Genomic DNA, 20621 nt, shown 5'->3' with positions numbered 1-20621 from the left:
ATAAGTGTGTGTGGAGGGGGAGAGGGGATACGTGTGTGTGGAGGGGGAGAGGGGAGGAGTGTGTGTGAAAGGGGGGAGGGGAGGAGTGTGTGTGGAGGGGGAGAGGGGAGGAGTGTGTGTGGAGGGGGGAGGAGAGGAGTGTGTGTGGAGGGGGGAGGGGAGGAGTGTGTGTGAAAGGGGGGAGGGGAGGAGTGTGTGTGGAGGGGGAGAGGGGAGGAGTGTGTGTGGAGGGGGAGAGGGGAGCAGTGTGTGTGGAGGGGGAGAGGGGAGGAGTGTGTGTGGAAGGGGGGAGGAGTGTGTGTGGAGGGGGAGAGGGGAAGAGTGTCCTGTAGCAGGATTTAAATGCATTAATTGCTTACACAGTAAAATAATATCTCACAGTCAGGTATCATACGGAGTTAACAGACTTTACTGTTCATTTCCATGGGAGTTAGGAGTAAAGTTGATGCCCGTAAAGGCTATATGCACATCCGGGTCATGAATAGCGTTGACATCTTTCAGGATTTGTAATCTGTAACGTGTAATCAAATCAATCAAATGAATACTATAAAGTCCTTTTAACATCAGAAGTTGTTGCAAAGTTCTTTAACAAAAGGAACAGTGTAAGGAACAAGGAATGTGGCAAATCGATCAATGTGTTCCCACATGTAGTGACAATATGACAATAATTAATCCGATGGCTCTCAGTGAAACAGGGTCCAAACCAAGTATTTCAGTGGTTCATAAAAGGATGGAAACCCTAACGGGCAATCATCAGAGCGGCAGGATTCTTGGAGGTGGAGCATCACAAGGCACCACGAATCGTTCTTGGTGTTTACGACCACAACCATGCCTGGTAACCAGTTCGAACACTGGCTGTCCTTGTGTTGAGTTGCGGAACAGGATTTCATTTGGATGCCCATTAGCTACGTTAAAAGCAGTGGCTACTCTTCGTGGACGGAACACAGATTAACCACTTACGTGATGTACCGACATGACTCATAAATGTCAATACATGCTCGAGAGTGATTCTTACCCCCGTAAAGCCTTCAGGCGTTTGGTTCACCACTGTACGATTCCACAGAATTGAAAGCCTTTTCAGTGGAAAAGTGAAGGTAATATCTGCTAATCATCGAGAAATCATATATTACGTCCGACATAAAGTGCAAGGTCTTATCCAAGTTTTTTTCTATCAAGATCCAAATGATTCTGGTCTACTCCTACATCTAAAAACTCTCATTTCCAGTGTCTCTCTTCATTCCATAAGATTAACACACGTAAGCAAATACATAAATAAAACCCAAACAACCAGTAATAAGATGCCAAGAAAACAGACCAGTTTTGAATTAAAACGACTCCCCCCCCCAGACCACCCCCCAGCCACTGTCATGTACTTCGCATGCCCTCTCAGATTTTTGCGGAGGATGTAAGAAACGATCATTTCGTCAGCGGGAGAAAAAAAAAACACCCCATGGTATACTTAACTTCATGTAAATCACACGTTGCGTATGACAAGGAGTAGGACTAGGTTCTAAGCTTGAAGACAGCCGCCCCAGTTAAAAGAGAGAACCCAGATGTACCTGTTCTGATTTGCAGAGTCGGAACCGGGTTCCCGTGAGGGACACGTGAACTCTGCCTTTGTAGCCTCTCAGCTCAACGTTGCCGTTTTTGGCGCCACACGTCTGGGGCTTCTGGGAAACGGAGGTGGGGGTGTGCATGCCCGTCCGAAGAGCCACGACCCAATCCTGACGCTCCCCTGTGAGTGTGTGTGTGTGTGTGTGCGTGTGTGTGAGGAAGAGATAACAGATGACACATTAGAACAATGCAGGTAAGGAAAACAACACAACTTGGGTGGTGCTGTGGGGCTCTGGGATTCATTTAAGTCGAAAAACATTCTCTCCCTCCATTCCTCGTTGTGACCCTTCTACAGCAACGTGTTAGTAATGTGAATGACAATGAATTTGTACTTCACGTAATTCTTCCCAAAAGTAAAAACTATTTGTCCTCCGTGGTCTAACACTTGACCTGGAAAAGCGCTTTGGTACTCGGATAAACGGATCGTTTCTTTGCGTCAGAATACTGATGACGATGGCGATTTCAGGTGCTGTCTGTGTGGATAGTGGGGATGTTCGGGACGCGGGCAGAGGAACACGTGTCCCTGCAGTGCCACACCCCTCCCCAGAGATACATACCATGGCAGAGACACACACACACACACACTCACACCCCCAACAGCTGGACACAACACCTGGCTGGCAAAGACAGGAGAAGAAAAGAGAGGAGAAGAAAAAACAGAGAGATGGATAAAGGGGATGGGAAGAAAGGAGCGAGGGATAAAGGGGAAGGAAAGACAGGAGTGAGGGATAAAGAAGAGAGAGGATTTTTACTTTAGGCAAATGAACCGCCTCAATAAAGAAAACATGACTTTGGCTGAGCTGGATAGAGACATACTGTACATTTACATAGAGTACAGATACAGCTCCGGAAACAATGAAGAGACCACTGCACCTTTTTCTTCCCTTTCCAAAAAAGTTGAGAAGGAAAGTTTTGAGTGAGGAACAGAAGCGTTCAATTTGCGGTAATTGCATTAATGAGAAATTGAACAGGTGTTCCTAATAATCCTTTAGGTGAGTGTATGTATATGTGTGTATATATATATATATATATATATATATATGTATATGAATATGTGTGTGTATATATACAGTATGTAACTGAAATTAGTACAATGACAACATAAACCAGTGAACTGTTTTTGTTTAGGAAAACTATATGGTGTTTTGAATTTAATGCCAGCAACACGTTTCAAGAAACTTGGGACAGGGACATGTTTATTATTGTGTGGCATCTCCTCTTCTTTAAACAACACTATGTAAGCGTTTGGGAACTGAGGAGACCAAATGCTGTAGATTTGAAAGTTAAATGTTTTCCCATTCTTGTTTGATGTGGGATTTCAGCTGCTCAGTAGTTCAGGGTCTCCTTTGTCATATTGTTTTTTCATAATGCCCCAACTTTTTTTCATGGGTGACCGGTCTAGACTGCAGTCAGGCCAGTTTAGCCCCCAGACTCTTTTACTACAGAGCCATGCTGTTGTAATATGTGCAGAATTTGGTTTGGTGTTGTTTTGCTGAAATAAGCAATGCCTCCCCTAAAAAAAGCAGTCATCTGGATAGCAGCATATGCTGCTCCAAAACCTGTTTATAATGTTGAGCATTAATGGTGCCTTCACAGATGTGCAAGTCACCCTACCATATGCACTACTGCACCACCATACCATTACGGATGTTGGCTTTTGAACTGTGTGCTGATAACAAGCCGAATGGTCCCTTTCCTTTCTAGCCCGGAGGACACAGCTTCCATGATTCTCAAAAATAATTTAAAATGTTGATTTCTCGGACCACAGGACAGTTTTCCTCTTCACCTCAGTCCACTTTAAATGAGCTTGGGTCCAGAAAACACGACAGCATTTCTGGATCTTGTTTATATCTGGTATCTTCTTTGAATGGTAGTTAAACTTGAATTTGTGGAGTTAAACTTGTATTTGTGGATGCAGCGACAAACTGTGTTCACAGACATTGGTTTTTGGAAGTGTTCATTTTCATGTAGTGATTTCCACCACAGATGATTTCCACTAATGCAGTGCCACCTGAAGGCCTAAAGATCACAGCCATCCAATATTGGTTTTCAGCCTTGTCCCTTGCATACAGAGACTTCTCCAGAATCTCCGAATCTTTTAATGATATACAGTCGATTATGTACTGTAGATTATGTACTGTAGATTATGTACTGTAGATTATGTACCGTAGATTATGTACCGTAGATTATGAGACCCCCAAACCCGGTGCAATTTAAAAATGAGAAACATTATACTTAAATTGTTGAACTATTTGCCCACAAAGTCTTTCACAGACCGGTGAAAGACTTTCAACATTTGATATGTTGTCTTTGCACTATTTTATATTGAATAAAGGGTTTAAATGATTTGCACATCTTTGCATTCTGTTCTATTTCCATTTTACACAGCGTCAAAACGTTTCTGGAAACGGGGTTGTGTATATATACACACACACACACACACACACGTATATATTCTGGGGTCCTCCCGACAACGTACAACCCTCAAAAGAGACATCTTGAATCCCCACCTCCTGTGCCAGCCAAACCCATAACTGCTAACCACAAACTTGTGTAAAAACTTTGAAAGACCCAGAACTTTAAGATTGGTAAACTATGGGGCTAAGAAGAAGGGTGTGTCATCTTTTACATTTTTCCAAACAAAAAGTACTTTACAGACACACACACACAAAGACACACACATACACAGAAGAACTTAAAACAGCAGCAGCAGTGAGCAGTGAACCTTTCTCTTACCCACACACACACACACGTGCACAAATGTACACAAACGTGCAAACACAAACAAATACACCCTTTTCTACCCACCTCCCCCAAAAAACTGCTAACACGACCTCGACCAATCCATCCGCGGCCATATGAATTGGCAACAAGCCTAGATTAATAATCCATAAAGACTTTAATAATTCACAGCTCCTTACATCACCAGACTTTACTGGTCTTCCATGAATCCTTCCTTCCATTACCTGTCTGACTGACTGGCTGGGAGACTCTTATTTGCCTGTTGATTTATTCAGGGCCTTCCTTCCTGTCCTCTCCTCGATCTGCCCTCCCTCGTTACTCCAACAGAGGGGCAACAGAGAGAGAGAGAGAGAGAGATGGGGGGGGACAGAAGAGATATGAACCGGCAGGTGTAAAAATAACTATTTTAGTGAGAGGAGAGGGATGGAAGTGGAGTTGAGGGAAGACAGAGGAGGAAAGCAAGAGAGGGGAGGTGAAGGAAGACAGAGGAGGAAAGCAAGAGAGGGGAGGTGAGGGAAGACAGAGGAGGAAAGCAAGAGAGGGGAGGTGAAGGAAGACAGAGGAAAGCAAGAGAGGGGAGGTGAAGGAAGACAGAGGAAAGCAAGAGAGGGGAGGTGAAGGAAGACAGAGGAGGAAAGCAAGAGAGGGGAGGTGAAGGAAGACAGAGGAGGAAAGCAAGAGAGGGGAGGTGAGGGAAGACAGAGGAGGAAAGCAAGAGAGGGGAGGTGAAGGAAGACAGAGGAGGAAAGCAAGAGAGGGGAGGTGAAGGAAGACAGAGGAGGAAAGCAAGAGAGGGGAGGTGAAGGAAGACAGAGGAGGAAAGCAAGAGAGGGGAGGTGAAGGAAGACAGAGGAGGAAAGCAAGAGAGGGGAGGTGAAGGAAGACAGAGGAGGAAAGCAAGAGAGGGGAGGTGAAGGAAGACAGAGGAGGAAAGCAAGAGGGGGGGGTGGAGGTGATAGAGCACGAGGAAGGTAAGAGACGGGAGTTGATGGGAGGTGATGGAGGAGGAGGACGGTAAGTGAGTGGAGGTGAGGGGAGGTGATGGAGGAGGAGGAAAGTAAGTGAGCGGAGGTGAGGGAAGGGATGGTAAGAGAGGGGAGAGGAGGGAGGGGGAGGTGAGAGACGGGAGTGGGATTTGAAAGGGGTGGGGGATGAATTACCAGCTAAGACACTGACATCAAGGTTTTGTAGAGGTCAGGTGTGTGTGTATGTTTGGGAGAGAGTTACTTGTGCATTTCCTCTCCTCCCCACCTCTCTCACCTCCTTCCTTCTCTCTTCCACCCCCTCTCTAGATCCCATCCATGGGGCAGTAGGGTTTCCTAGTGGTCTAGAGCATTGGTTCAGAAAACTAAAGGTTGTTGGTTCTAATCCCCAAGCCGACCAAATGAAAAACACTGTCTACCCTAATTGCTCCCAGGCCATGCTGTAAATAAGAATGTAAATCTGGAAATACTGTTTTGTAATACATTGTTTTGTAAAAAGAATCCTCTCTACAATGAGACCACAGAGAGGAGAAAAGGGAGAAAAAAGGAGCCACTATAGTGGGAGAAAGAGTGGTTGTGTGGGAGGTTGTTCCACGGCTCATAAACCTGTTCCAGTTCCATACCGAAGCTTCTGTACTAGAACATCTAATCAATCAGAATAAACAACACTACCTACGGGGAAACACAAAGCAAAATGCAAAGCCTTAAACAAAAGTAACCCCATAGCCAACTGTTTGACCAGGGTTACTGACCAAAACCTTGATGAAGTACGGACTCTGTGGGCACGTCTTTGAAAAAGGGGTGGACACTGAAAAACCTGGCTCCATGTAAAGTTCAGAACTTTCTGCATTTTCTGACAAATTGTTTAAAAAAAACAGACTGTGGATTCCTTCCCTAGTGATGCACTGCCAGGCCTGTACTGGGTTTCTTCCCTGGTGATGCTCTGTCTGGCCTTCAGTGGGTATTTTCCATGGTGATGCTCTGCCAGGCCTGTACTGGGTATCTACCCTGGTGATTTTCTGCCATGCCTGTACTGGGTATCTTCCCTGGTGATGTTCTGCCAGGCCTGTACTGGGTATCATCCCTGGTGATGCTCTGCCAGGCCTGTACTGGGTATCTTCCCTGGTGATATTCTGCCATGCCTGTACTGGGTATCTTCCCCGGTGATTTTCTGCCATGCCTGTACTGGGTATCTTCCCCGGTGATTTTCTGCCATGCCTGTACTGGGTATCTTCCCTGGTGATGCTCTGCCAGGCCTGTACTGGGTATTTTCCCTGGTGATGCTCTGCCAGGCCTGTACTGGGTATTTTCCCTGGTGATGCTCTGCCAGGCCTGTACTGGGTATTTTCCCTGGTGATGCTCTGCCAGGCCTGTACTGGGTATTTTCCCTGGTGATGCTCTGCCAGGCCTGTACTGGGTATCATCCCTGGTGATGCTCTGCCAGGCCTGTACTGCAGCTATCTTCAGTTCCTGCTTGTGTCCAGAATATTAGCATTACGTTCCACAGGCATCGGCTTGCACTGTAGCAGACAACATACTATTGTCCACTTGAATTCATCCTGCATCCACCAGCAGCCGACACATCAATGAAGACAGTTCCCAGAGTCACCTTTAAATGCCAAATCCAAAACAACCCATCCAAAATATTTTACATGTTGATATATGTCTCAGTGGTCCACTGGATATTATGCATTAGGATAAGGTTCGTTTTAAGATAAATGCGCTCACCAGTGCTTCACGTGTAGTAAAGAATTCCTTGACTTTTGTTAACACCTCTTTGGTCTTCATGTTGACCGACACCCACAGCAAACTCCAAAGGCTAACACAAAGTCTAGATTCTAGACTAGACATGGGTAGTTCTCCTACGCCTGCACAACTGAAACACCTATCAAGCAAACTGTCCCAAGTAAGTGGTTGCCCTTAAATTGAGGGATTATGTAGAAAAACCAATGTCATTTCTAAATGGCGACACAAAAATGTCCAACACAAGCTGTAAATGTCCAACACTTCAACCTTGTAGTAATAGCATTTACAATCAAATCCTTCGGTGTTGAGGAAAAACCTTTGGTTGTTGAGGATAAACCTTCATTGTTGAGGAAAAAGCTTCTGTGTTGAGAATAATCCTTCTGCGTTGAGGAAAAGCTTCGGTGTTGAGGAAAAAGCTTAGGTGTTGAGGATAATCCTACGGTGTTGAGGAAAAACCTTCGGTGTAGCCGAAAACATTTTGGTGTAGAGGCAACAGAAGAGAATTGCCTTACTATCCCAATCCGGTACTTACCGTGAGGCGTTGGGGCTGCCTGTAGACATCCAGACCCGGTAGACAACCCCCAGCCTGCCCGGTGAGCACGGGAGAGAACAAGTGAGCCCACCAGTCTTCACTAATTGCCCTTGTTTCTCTGCCCATAAAAACCAGCCAGGCAGGGGTGTCATGGAGATCGTCTAGATAAGCCAGCACTGTGGAACTACCAAATCATTCCAGATACGAGGACCTATGGCACTGTGGAACTACCAAATCATTCCAGATACGAGGACCTATGGCACTGTGGAACTACCAAAACTTTCCTGATACGAGGACCTATGGCACTGTGGAACTACCAAATAATTCCTGATACAATGACCTGTGGCGCTGTGGAACTACCAAATAATTCCTGATACGAGGACCTATGGCACTGTGGAACTACCAAAACATTCCTGATACGAGGACCTATGGCACTGTGGAACTACCAAATCATTCCAGACACGAGGACCTATGGCACTGTGGAACTACCAAATAATTCCTGATACGAGGACCTATGGCACTGTGGAACTACCAAATCATTCCAGATATGAGGACCTATGGCACTGTGGAACTAACAAAACATTCCTGATACGAGGACCTATGGCACTGTGGAACTACCAAAACATTCCTGATACAAGGACCTATGGCACTGTGGAACTATCAAATAATTCCTGATACAATGACCTGTGGCACTGTGGAACTACCAAATAATTCCTGATACGAGGACCTATGGCACTGTGGAACTACCAAAACATTCCTGATACGAGGACCTATGGCACTGTGGAACTACCAAATCATTCCAGACACAAGGACCTATGGCACTGTGGAACTACCAAATCATTCCAGATATGAGAACCTATGGCACTGTGGAACTAACAAAACATTCCTGATACGAGGACCTATGGCACTGTGGAACTACCAAAACATTCCTGATACAAGGACCTATGGCACTGTGGAACTACCAGATCATTCCAGATATGAGGACCTATGGCACTGTGGAACTACCAAAACATTCCTGATACGAGGACCTATGGCACTGTGGAACTACCAACACATTCTTGATACGAGGACCTATGGCACTGTGGAACTACCAAATCATTCCAGATATGAGAACCTATGGCACTGTGGAACTAACAAAACATTCCTGATACGAGGACCTATGGCACTGTGGAACTACCAAAACATTCCTGATACAAGGACCTATGGCACTGTGGAACTACCAGATCATTCCAGATATGAGGACCTATGGCACTGTGGAACTACCAAAACATTCCTGATACGAGGACCTATGGCACTGTGGAACTACCAACACATTCCTGATACGAGGACCTATGGCACTGTGGAACTACCAAAACATTCCTGATACGAGGACCTATGGCACTGTGGAACTACCAACACATTCCTGATACGAGGACCTATGGCACTGTGGAACTACCAAAACATTCTTGATACGAGGACCTATGGCACTGTGGAACTACCAAAACATTCCTGATACAAGGACCTATGGCACTGTGGAACTACCAAAACATTCCTGATATGAGGACCTATGGCACTGTGGAACTACCAAAACATTCCTGATACGAGGACCAAGGGCAGCTGGAGAAAAAGAGTTAATCGCCCAGGGAAGACAGATTATTGAACACTCCAAACAAGCTTTCGTCCCCACCCGTCCCTTAGTTCCAGCTTTGAGTTATTGTTTTGTGTTACACACATTAGCTGCACTCTTATTTAACTTATTTAACTCTTGTTCCAGACCCATGTTTAACATGAGCTCCCGATTCAACACTTTTGTTTCAGTCCCCAAAGTTTGGGAACCTGACACCTGTGTTGATTATCTGTTGGATGAAAAAGAGACACTATGTATAAAAGAATCGCAGACTCTAACTTGTTTGGCTCGTTAATTGTTTTCTACATGCCCCGCCTGTTTTTTTTTTTTTATCAGTGGGCCCTTTTAAAATCCTTTTACAATACAAACACACTGTTTCTAATCATCAGTCTCTCACTCTTGCCCTGTGTCTCTCCCTCTCTCTCTGAGGTTAACATGGAAGTGTGTGATTTTGAAAAGCCCTTGTGAAGAGACAGACGACTGGTTCCCCACACCCTCTTCCTGTGCAAATGGACAAGCAAGTGCAAACACCTGTCGTACATTATTTACTGCACAGAAACTAGAGCTTATATTGTCACATTTAGGTAGGTCCTACCCACTTCCATTCTGCTCCCGGTTGGTACCTTGAGGTTCCAGTGAAAATACTTCAATCATTAAAAAAAATCCAAGAGTTCTAGCTATTACACTGCTCTCACATTTTAATGAATGTTTTCTACCATTAACTGATCTCCATTAACTGTCCACCTGATTCTGTAGCTGTTGTTTCTCCCTAAATATACACAGATCAGCCATAACATTATGACCACTGACAGGTGACGTGAATGACGTGAATAACACTGATAATCTCGTTATCATGGCACCTGTCAGTGGGAGGGATATATTAGACCGCAAGTTAGCATCCAGTCCTCAAAGTTGATGTGTCAGAAGCAGGATGGGAAAGTGTAAGGATCTGAGCGACTTTGACAAGGGACAAAATGTGATGGCTAGATGACTAGGTCAGAGCATCTTCAAAACTGCAGCCCCTGTGGGGTGTTCTCGGTCTGCAGTGGTCCATACCTATCAAAAGTCGTCCAAGGAAGGAAAAGCTGTTAACCAATGACAGGATCATGGGCAGCCAAGTCTAATTGATGCATGTGGGGAGCGAAGGCTGGCTTGTGTGGTCCGATCCAACAGACAAGCTAATGTAGCTCAAATTGCTGAAAAATTTAATGCGGGTACTGTCAGAAAGGTGTCAGAACACACCCCATGCTCCACTGCCAAAAACACCTACAATGGGCATGTGAGCATCAGAACTGGACCATGGAGCAATGGAAGAAGGTGGCCTGGACTGATGAATCATGTTTCCTTTTATATCACGTGGATGGCTGATCACGTGTGCGCTGATTACCTGGAGAACACAAGGCATGAGGAAACCTTGGGTCCTGCCATTCATGTGGATGTTAATTTGACACGTACCACCTACCTGAGTATTGTTGCAGACCATGTGCACCCTTTCATGGCAACAGTATTCCCTGATGGCATTGGCCTCTTTCAGCAGGATTATGCGCCCTGCAACAAAGCAAGGAATGGTTTGAGGAAGACAACAATGAGTTCAAGGTGTTGACTTGGCCTCCAAATTCCTCAGATCTCAATCCAGTCGAGCATTTGTGGGATGTGCTGGACAAACAAGTCCGATCCTTGGAGGCCCCACCTCGCAACTTACAGGACTTAAACGATCTGCTGCTAATGTCTTAGTGACAGATACCACAGCACACCTTCACAGGTCTAGTGGAGTCCATGCCTCGAAGGGGTCAGGGCCGTTTTGGCGGCAAAAGGGGGACCTAGACAATATTAGACAGGTGGTCATAATGTTATGGCTGATCGGTGTATTGTGTTCTCCTCTGGCACACACACACAGTCAGTGTAAGTCACTATCTGTTCGATAAGCGACTGCTTGCTAAGGTGAGGGTTTTTTAATGTGGGTTAGGGTTGGTTGATATGGACTGTCTAAATAATGGTTGGGTGTCTTGTTTGTCCGCAGGAGGTTTACTCCAAAGGTCTGATCCCATGCAGTGTGATGAAGAAGGTACGAGCCCAGGGGGGACAACCGCTTCTGCTTTCTCCTCGCATTAGAAGTCCTTCAATCACTCCCCACCCCACCTCCCTCCCTGTTGTCCTCCCTCCCCCACTTCCGTTTGTAAAACTGTGGTTTTGCCATCGCTTTTCCTTTTGCAACCTATCTACTGTCGTGTTTCAATTCTTCCCTTTCTACAGCTCCACCTCTACATCCATTTCTTCTTCAATCTCTCATCCCTCCATCTATTTATTCCTCTCTATATCCCTCTTCATTCTTCTGTCCTCCCATCACTTCGTCTCTCTGTCCCTCTATTTCTGCCACCCCCCCCTTTCTCCCCCCCTCCCCCTTTTTTCCTAGGCTCTCATGTTTGCCCAAAGATTGATGACTCTCTCAGTCTGGTCCAGAGGCCTGCTTAAAGATGCATGAGGTGACCTGGCCAAGCATTCCTCTCTCTCGTTCACTCTCTCCCCCTTTCTCTCTCTCTCTCTCTCTCTCTCCATCCCTGCCTCTCTATTCTACTATTTCTGTGTGAGACTTTACCCAAACCCATGCCGTCTCCACTGCTCAACATCAAACCCCAACCCCCCCCGACCCCACCCCCCACCCAACAACCCACCCACCCACTGTCAAGTGGGCCATGTGTGATGTATGAAGTCGAACCACCGGGTGGTGTGAATGTGGAGCATGCTGCACACCAATGCCCCGGGACCAGACACAAGAACCGGACAGAGAGCAGCGATCTGTCGACGGTGAGGCCTCTCTGACCAAGAGAGAGGGATAACCAGCGTGACCCAACCCGGACAGAAGATGGGAAGCTCCAGTACGTGCCTGGGACCGGGCCCTGTGTTTGGTTTCAATTTCATTTCATCTATGCTTGTTGGATTAGAAGTTACATTTTGAAATTCATATGTTCATACAGGAATACTGCAGCTCAATGGCCTTTCCGTAGAGATGTGTGTTGGTTTAAGTCCAGGTCTGAGAATCACGTGATGGGTGTTGGTTTAAGTCCAGGTCTGAGAATCACTTGAAGTCTTAAGATGTTTAGAATTGCAGTCCAATTCAGATCATTTCCCCCCCTGTTGGTTCAGTACTTTGATCAATCACGTCAGATCTTTTCACATAATTTCCAAATCTGATCTGATCAGTCAAAAGGGGATCCCTCAGGAAGCCAAAATTGTGAAAGGTTTGGGTTCTGGATCCAGTTTATGATGAATGGGCTAACCCAGTGTGTCTCAACCCTGTTCCTGGGTTCCCCCCTGCCCTGCATGTCTCCCTGCTCTGTCACACCTGATTCAAATGATCAGCTCATTATCAAGTCCTTGATGAGCTACATCAGGTATGTTAGGGCAGGGATAGATCTAAAACATGCAGGGCAGGGGGTGTCCAGGAGAAGGGTTGAGAAACACTGGGCTAACGAGATAGGCTGACCTAACAAGGCCTTTAATGATGAACCATTAACATCAACTCTGATTAGCTCTCATTCAATACACAGATCAGCCTGAGTCAAATATTCACACCACAACTGAAAGCATAGAAACATCAATAATGTGTAGATGGACGTGTTATTGGCTGTAAGACATCAGATCATGCTTCATGTTATGACCTTACTCTCTTAAGCGTGCACACACACACACACACACACATACAAACAACCACACACTCAAACAAACAAACACACACGCTCAAACAAACACTCACACAATGGTCACTGTTGTTGCCTTGACAACATATTCCCTTAATCATGTACAGTACAACTAGCTTTCCATAATGAGACTGTCAGCCTGACCTACAGTACACACACACACACACACACACACAAACACACCCGCCACAAACACACACACACACCCACCACACACACAAACACACCCACCACACACACAAACACACCCACCACAAACACACATATACATAAACAAAGAGACTTACAACACCCGCTTGCGCACATAGACACACGGAAGAAAGCGCTAGTCTTTGTGGCGATGAACTAGCGTGCATGAGACACGGCAAGGGGCGGTTTGGCTGTAAAGGGAGGGGCTACGGAGTGAAAATATCTCTGTATCCTCTCATTAGGACGGACCGATAACCACCCTTACTGGCTGAGATGTTTACACGGGCCAAGCTCCATCCCTATTCTGGTCGAAAATAGAGGAATAGAGGGTGATGTGTCTGTGCGTGGGAGGGGGGGAGAGAGAGAGAGAGAGAGAGAGAGAGGGGAGAGAGAGAGAGAGGGAGGGAGGAATCAGAAAGCGGTAGCCATGCAGACCGATAAAGCATCCAGTAAAAACTAGACCGAGGGGAAAGTGGTTGAGATGAGATCGTGAGAAAGACACTGAAAGGCCATGCCACTCACCAAGCCCACACCGCAGTCTATAAACAGCAGGAGAGGATGAGTGACAGGGAGTTGTTACTGTAAAGGGCCCCCGAACGTCATTGACTGGCTGACTGATCGACGTCCACTTCCGGCCGGACCCCTCCAGTACATTAAGACTGATAAAAGGATGAAATCACCCCGGGCGTGGTCCCGCTGGGCGGTGAGACGCGCGCACGACATTTACCTTCCCCCTCCGCCCGGAAGACGAAGGTCCTCAGCGAGGTGACCACTTCAAAGCGGTTGTCCCCTTGGGCTCGTACCTTCTTCATCACACTGCATGGGATCAGACCTTTGGAGTAAACCTCCTGCGGACAAACAAGACACCCAACCATTATTTAGACGGTCCATATCAACCAACCCTAACCCACATTAAAACACCCTCACCTTAGCAAGCAGTCGCTTATCAAACGGATAAACAATATGTTGAGCATCTACAAGCGGACACTGAAAACAATGTGAAAGCAGGACTAATGTACAGTAGTATTGTCAAGACGTGACAGAGGCATTGTTTACAGAAACATACTACAGTAATATATCTGTCCACGCATACTAATTTCCTGTAATATATCTGTCCACGCATACTAATTTCCTGTAATATATCTGTCCTCGCATTCTAATTTCCTGTAATATATCTGTCCTCGCATTCTAATTTCCTGTAATATATCTGTCCTCACAATCTAATTTCCTGTAATATATATGTCCTCACAATCTAATTTCCTGTAATATATCTGTCCACGCATTCTAATTTCCTGTAATATCTCTGTCCTCGCATTCTAATTTCCTGTAATATATCTGTCCTCGTATTTTAATTTCCTGTTATATATCTGTCCTCGCATTCTAATTTCCTGTAATATATCTGTCCTCGCAGTAAAATTTCCTGGAATATATCTGTCCTCGCATTCTAATTTCCTGTAATATATCTGTTCTCACATTCTTATTTCCTGTAATATATCTGTCCTCACATTCTAATTTTCTGTAATATATCTGTCCTCACATTCTAATTTTCTGTAATATTTCTGTCCTCACATTTTAATTTACTGTAACATATCTGTCCTCACATTCCAATTTACTGTAATATGTCTGTCCTCACATTCGCATTTACTTTAATATCGAGTACCTATGAACACATTCACATTTTATTTAATATACCTGTCCTCACAATCCATTTTACTATAATATGCAGTACCTGTCCTCAAATGGCAATTTACTCTAATATACCAGTTAAAGGTTACTTTTTACAGACACAAGTTAAAAGTTATATCTATAGTAAAAAAAAAAAAGTTAATACAGTTAAAATCTCCAAAGAAGTCCCTGAAGGTGGTGTTGGTGAAGGACCGTAAGTACATTACGTTTCCATAAGATTCTCTCTCTCCACACAGTGAATTAACAGGACATTATTTCTGGGTGCTGTAGCGGAATAGAGGCCCAGGCAGACGCTGCATTATTCATAGCAATAATGTCATTATCATTGCAAAGTACGGTAGATAAAAACACCCAACGCCTTCCTCTCTCCCTCTCGCTCTCTCTCCCCTCCCTCTCCTCCCCTCCCAAATAGGGTTGACCTGAATCTGATTCTCCCAGCAGAGGAATGTTGTAACTTTATTGTATTATAATGTAATACTGTGTGTGTGTGTGTGTGTTGACAAGAAGGAGGGACAGAATGACTGGGCGGGGTGACTGGATGCTTCTCTCTGTCCCTCCATACGTTCCTTAATTAAGTCCGTGACCTTGACACCCAAACACTGTTTCCGGATTCCGTACAGGCTTGAAATACCCCTGTGAAGATTTAGCCAGGGACTCCTCCTTCCACCCGACAACTGAGGGAGTGACGTTCGAGAAAGAGATGGTTAGACAGAGAGAGGGACAAGAGACATTTGAGAGAGAGAGATGGTTAGACAGAGAGAGGGATGAGAGACATATGAGAGAGAGATGGTTAGACAGAGAGAGGGATGAGAGACATATGAGAGAGAGAGATGGTTAGACAGAGAGAGGGATGAGAGACATATGAGAGAGAGATGGTTAGACAGAGAGAGGGATGAGAGACATATGAGAGAGAGATGGTTAGACAGAGAGAGGGATGAGAGACATATGAGAGAGAGATGGTTAGACAGAGAGAGGGATGAGAGACATATGAGAGAGAGATGGTTAGACAGAGAGAGGGATGAGAGACATATGAGAGAGAGGTGGTTAGACAGAGAGAGGGATGAGAGACATATGAGAGAGAGAGATGGTTAGACAGAGAGAGGGACGAGAGACATATGAGAGAGAGATGGTTAGACAGAGAGAGGGATGAGAGACATATGAGAGAGAGATGGTTAGACAGAGAGAGGGACGAGAGACATTTGAGAGAGAGAGATGGTTAGACAGAGAGAGGGATGAGAGACATATGAGAGAGAGATGGTTAGACAGAGAGAGGGATGAGAGACATATGAGAGAAAGATGGTTAGACAGAGAGAGGGACGAGAGACATATGAGAGAGAGAGATGGTTAGACAGAGAGAGGGATGAGAGACATATGAGAGAGAGAGATGGTTAGACAGAGAGAGGGATGAGAGACATATGAGAGAGAGAGATGGTTAGACAGAGAGAGGGATGAGAGACATATGAGAGAGAGATGGTTAGACAGAGAGAGGGATGAGAGACATATGAGAGAGAGGTGGTTAGACAGAGAGAGGGACGAGAGACATATGAGAGAGAGGTGGTTAGACAGAGAGAGGGACGAGAGACATATGAGAGAGAGGTGGTTAGACAGAGAGAGGGATGAGAGACATATGAGAGAGAGAGATGGTTAGACAGAGAGAGGGACGAGAGACATATGAGAGAGAGATGGTTAGACAGAGAGAGGGATGAGAGACATATGAGAGAGAGATGGTTAGACAGAGAGAGGGACGAGAGACATTTGAGAGAGAGAGATGGTTAGACAGAGAGAGGGATGAGAGACATATGAGAGAGAGATGGTTAGACAGAGAGAGGGATGAGAGACATATGAGAGAAAGATGGTTAGACAGAGAGAGGGACGAGAGACATATGAGAGAGAGAGATGGTTAGACAGAGAGAGGGATGAGAGACATATGAGAGAGAGAGATGGTTAGACAGAGAGAGGGATGAGAGACATATGAGAGAGAGAGATGGTTAGACAGAGAGAGGGATGAGAGACATATGAGAGAGAGATGGTTAGACAGAGAGAGGGATGAGAGACATATGAGAGAGAGGTGGTTAGACAGAGAGAGGGACGAGAGACATATGAGAGAGAGAGATGGTTAGACAGAGAGAGGGACGAGAGACATATGAGAGAGAGAGATCGGATGAGAGATTGAGGGGGTTACATGTGAAAAAAAAATAAAAAAAGAACAGAGACCCAAAAACAGCCCGACGCACTGGGAGGCAAAGACAGTCGCTGAAAGAAAAAGAAAGACGTCAGAAATGAAGAAGCCTAAAAGGGTCAGTGAGGGGTCCTTCCACTCAAATGAAGGTGCGGTGTTAACAATGGCAGGGAGCAGCTAACCCTAATTACTGACACGGAGCATGTTCTCCTCTCCCTGGGATTTTACTGTGGTACTCATTTACCGTGGTAGCACAGAGACACCCGCACCAGCCGCCACAGAGCTTTGAACTTTTAGCAAATTTTAATGAAGAGCTCATTACCCCTCTCTCCGTCGCTCTCACTCAATCCCCCTCTCTCCCTCTCTCTTTCCGTTTCCTTCCCCCCTTCTCCATATCTGTTTCACTTCCTCCCTCATTCTCCCTGTCCCTCACCCCCCCCCCCCCCCCCCCAAATCCCGTCCATCATTCCCTCCACCTCTCTCCTGATGGAGTATGAATAGACATAAACAAAGTAGAAGCGCCGCGCCGCCGCTAAGTGCTGATAATTACGTGGGGCTGTGTGTAATTCATTGTTTTAATTGTGTATTTAGGGGTCCTGGGTAAGAACAGCAGTTTTAATGGTGAGCAGCATCTTTAAATACCAAACGGACTGATTCAGAGGAGGCGGCAGTTGAGATCAACATCAGTGGTGGTCTAACAAGCCCCTCAGACACCACACCACATCACACAACAGACACACACACTAGATACACACGCCACATCACACAACAGACACACACACTAGATACACACGCCACACACAGGTTTGGCAGCCAGGTCCAGACCACCACCTGGGGAGCAATGAGACGTTCATATCTGTCACTCATGGCAATAGACAAACCTTTTACTCCTCTGTTCCTCTCTGTCCTGTACTCCTCTGTCAATCTCTCCATCCCTCTTGCTCCCTTTTACCCACCACTTTTACCTCCTCTTCCCTCTGTTGTTTTCTTCCCTTCCTTTTGTGTAGTTTGATTGTATGCTACTGTGTGTGTGTGTTTTACCAAATGTGTGTGTGTGTGTGTGTCAGCATTTGTTTGTAAAATAACACACTCCTTTGCTGGTCTACAAAGACACATTCAGGAAGAAAGTAAGGTTACGGACTGAAAAGCCCGCAACGAGAGAGTCCGGACGAGAGAGGAGAGGACAGGAATACAGAGGAGATGACAAGAGAGGTGAAGATAGGACAGGAGAGAAGAGACGAGAGGAAAGGAGTAGAGAGGAGAGGAGAAAACAGGAGGATCCAAAACCACCCTTCGCTCTTCATCTGCTGCATGGCAACCAAACGACGACAGACCAAACGACGACAGACCAACAGAAAGACAGACCAACCGACTGATGGTCCAGAACAACTGATCTGCAGAGAGACTGATACAGAAAGAAAGACAGACGAAAAGAGCGCCAGACAGACTCACCGACAGAGACCTACAGACCAACAACCTCCAGGAACTGATCAGTGGAGGCATGGGGACACCCTCTGGTGATACCATCAAACTGCGGTCAGAAAAACAACCGTTTGGACAAACTGGCAGAGTGGCTTTGCTAGAACGCTAGCAATGACTTCAAACATGAATGTGAATCTTTTAAATGTATACAAGAAACAAACAAACGTTAAGGTGTAAATTGATTTAGAAAAACAACGACAGCGATGTGCCCTTGATAGTGTTGCATTTACTGAAAGAGACACTTCATCTTCGCTGGGATGGCACAGGAAGAAAACGTATGGTTATAAATGGCTACCAACACGCACATCAAATTATGAGACAGCATGGAATCCAGAGACAACAATCCAGTTCTGCAAAGTACAAAAAGCAAATGCACTGATAAGAATAGTGAGGTTTGAGGAAAAGAGAGAGAGGGGGAGAGAGAGATAGGCAGAAAAAGAGGGGGATTAGCGTGGCTTTTCAGTGACACTCAGACAGCCAGAGGAATCATTGATCTCTTTATCTCTCGTACATCGCACACACACACACACACACACACACACAAAATCAGAGCTATTGGGCAAGTGCTTTCACACACACGCTCACATGTGACATCAGATCGCCCCCCCCCCCAAACAAAAGGTCCTGTGGAGGGCCCCGTACAGACTCTGGAGGCCCCTAGATGTCTGGGAGCCAATCCAGAAGTTGACGAAATCAGACGAAAGGAGGATATTGACACCTAGCATCAGTGAGGGAAATCCTCTGGGTGGGTGGGGGAGAGGGGGGTGAGAACGCCAAAGCCTCCCCTCTCCCACGGCACTGATGACATCCACCCGACAGGGATGTGGCGGTGACTGCGTTTGTGTTGGACCATTGGAGATCATTAAAAAAAGGTTGCAGTGACTGGATGAGAGAGTGACAGCTGGAAAGTAAGTAAAGTAAGAAAATTAAGGGAAAGTTCATCAAAGTTTCCCACAATGCATTGGAGAGGTGTCAAGGGTGATTCTTTTTTTTTTAGTACCCCGACACATCAAGGAATGGTTAGATTCGTTAACACATCTCAGGCATAACGAGAAATCAATAACCCTGATACTGCAGGAGGAGCCAAATACATGACTAAAGGAAAACACTGACACACACACAGTTTATTTCATCCCTAACTCTTCCCCCTCCTTGTCCTTCCCTCCCAGCCTCTTACATAAGTTGCCATTGACAGAGTGCCAATCTGCCCTCTGTCGGTTTCATTGCTCCCGGGCAGCGCCGACCCACTGTGGTGATGTGAAGCCCCGTCCCCTTCTGATGCGGAAGGACAGAGAAGGTGACGCGGACCTTCACCCATAATGCTAACAGATCTCCAGCCCTGCTCCAGAGACAGACTGACTTTGCATTCACTAAACCACTTTTAAAGTCAAAAGATCATTGTGCCGCGTCATCGCATGACCAGGGTTTGAATCCCACTCGTGGATGAGCTCAGGGGCCCTGCGTGGAGGTGGTGCCAGTATGAGAAAGCTCAAGGATTAACGTCTAGACATCCTGGTTGAACGAGCAGCGTGATATCAACCAGAATGTCATTGGACGTGCTTCGGGGGAAAAAACATTTCTCGACATCGACAGTCCCGAGTCCACTATGAGTTGCTGCTATGCGGCGTTGGCTATGAACCAAAAACGGATAAAACGGAACAAAAAATAATCAAAGAAATAAAACACGGTCCCACGCGGTAGTAACCCATCACACCGATACGCACGCACAAACACGCCTACGCACGCACATGAATGCGCACACGCACCTCCCCACCCCCAGCCGTATCACCGCGGTAACCCCGACAAACACCCACTGTCACAGGGAACATAAAACCTCTGACCTGTCGCCCCTCTCCCCCCCCCCCCCGCCTCCCTGTCACTGACATCCTTTGGTACAAACGAGCGCGTCCCAATAAACAACGGGACAAACCCAATGGAAAAAAAAAATAAACGAACAGGGGACAGCCGTAAGGGGAGATATAATTAGTCAGTGATTAACGATCGGCCGGCGGGCAAGGCTCACACCGCTGACCGGGACGCCCGGGAATGTCGCAGCGGAAAAGTGCCAGCGTAGCCTGGGGTGGGTCTGCTGAGGTCACCACGACGACGAACGCTTTTCATTTAAAAGTTCTGCCCGGTCTGGTGAGGGTCAGCGGGGGACACG

At 46.1% G+C, this 20621-nt stretch overlaps 1 protein-coding gene across 2 annotated transcripts in view; it reads right to left on the bottom strand.

The window, feature by feature from the left end:
* The window catches only part of zmp:0000000660 (arf-GAP with Rho-GAP domain, ANK repeat and PH domain-containing protein 2), a 109440-nt gene that overhangs the window by 68652 nt on the left and 20167 nt on the right, over nt 1-20621 (bottom strand). For both annotated transcript variants that reach the window (XM_029117473.2, XM_029117474.2), the window contains exons 8-9: nt 13838-13958; nt 1560-1735 (exon numbers count right to left, since the gene is read on the bottom strand). In XM_029117473.2, coding sequence (XP_028973306.1) covers nt 1560-1735; nt 13838-13958 — 297 coding nt within the window. The remainder of the gene's footprint in view (nt 1-1559; nt 1736-13837; nt 13959-20621) is intronic.

The sequence above is a fragment of the Esox lucius genome, chromosome 24 (genome assembly GCF_011004845.1).
Source record: "Esox lucius isolate fEsoLuc1 chromosome 24, fEsoLuc1.pri, whole genome shotgun sequence".
In the NCBI taxonomy this organism is placed as follows: Eukaryota; Metazoa; Chordata; class Actinopteri; order Esociformes; family Esocidae; genus Esox; species Esox lucius.
Note: the sequence above shows the minus strand (reverse complement) of the source record. Positions and strands in the feature narration are given on the sequence as shown.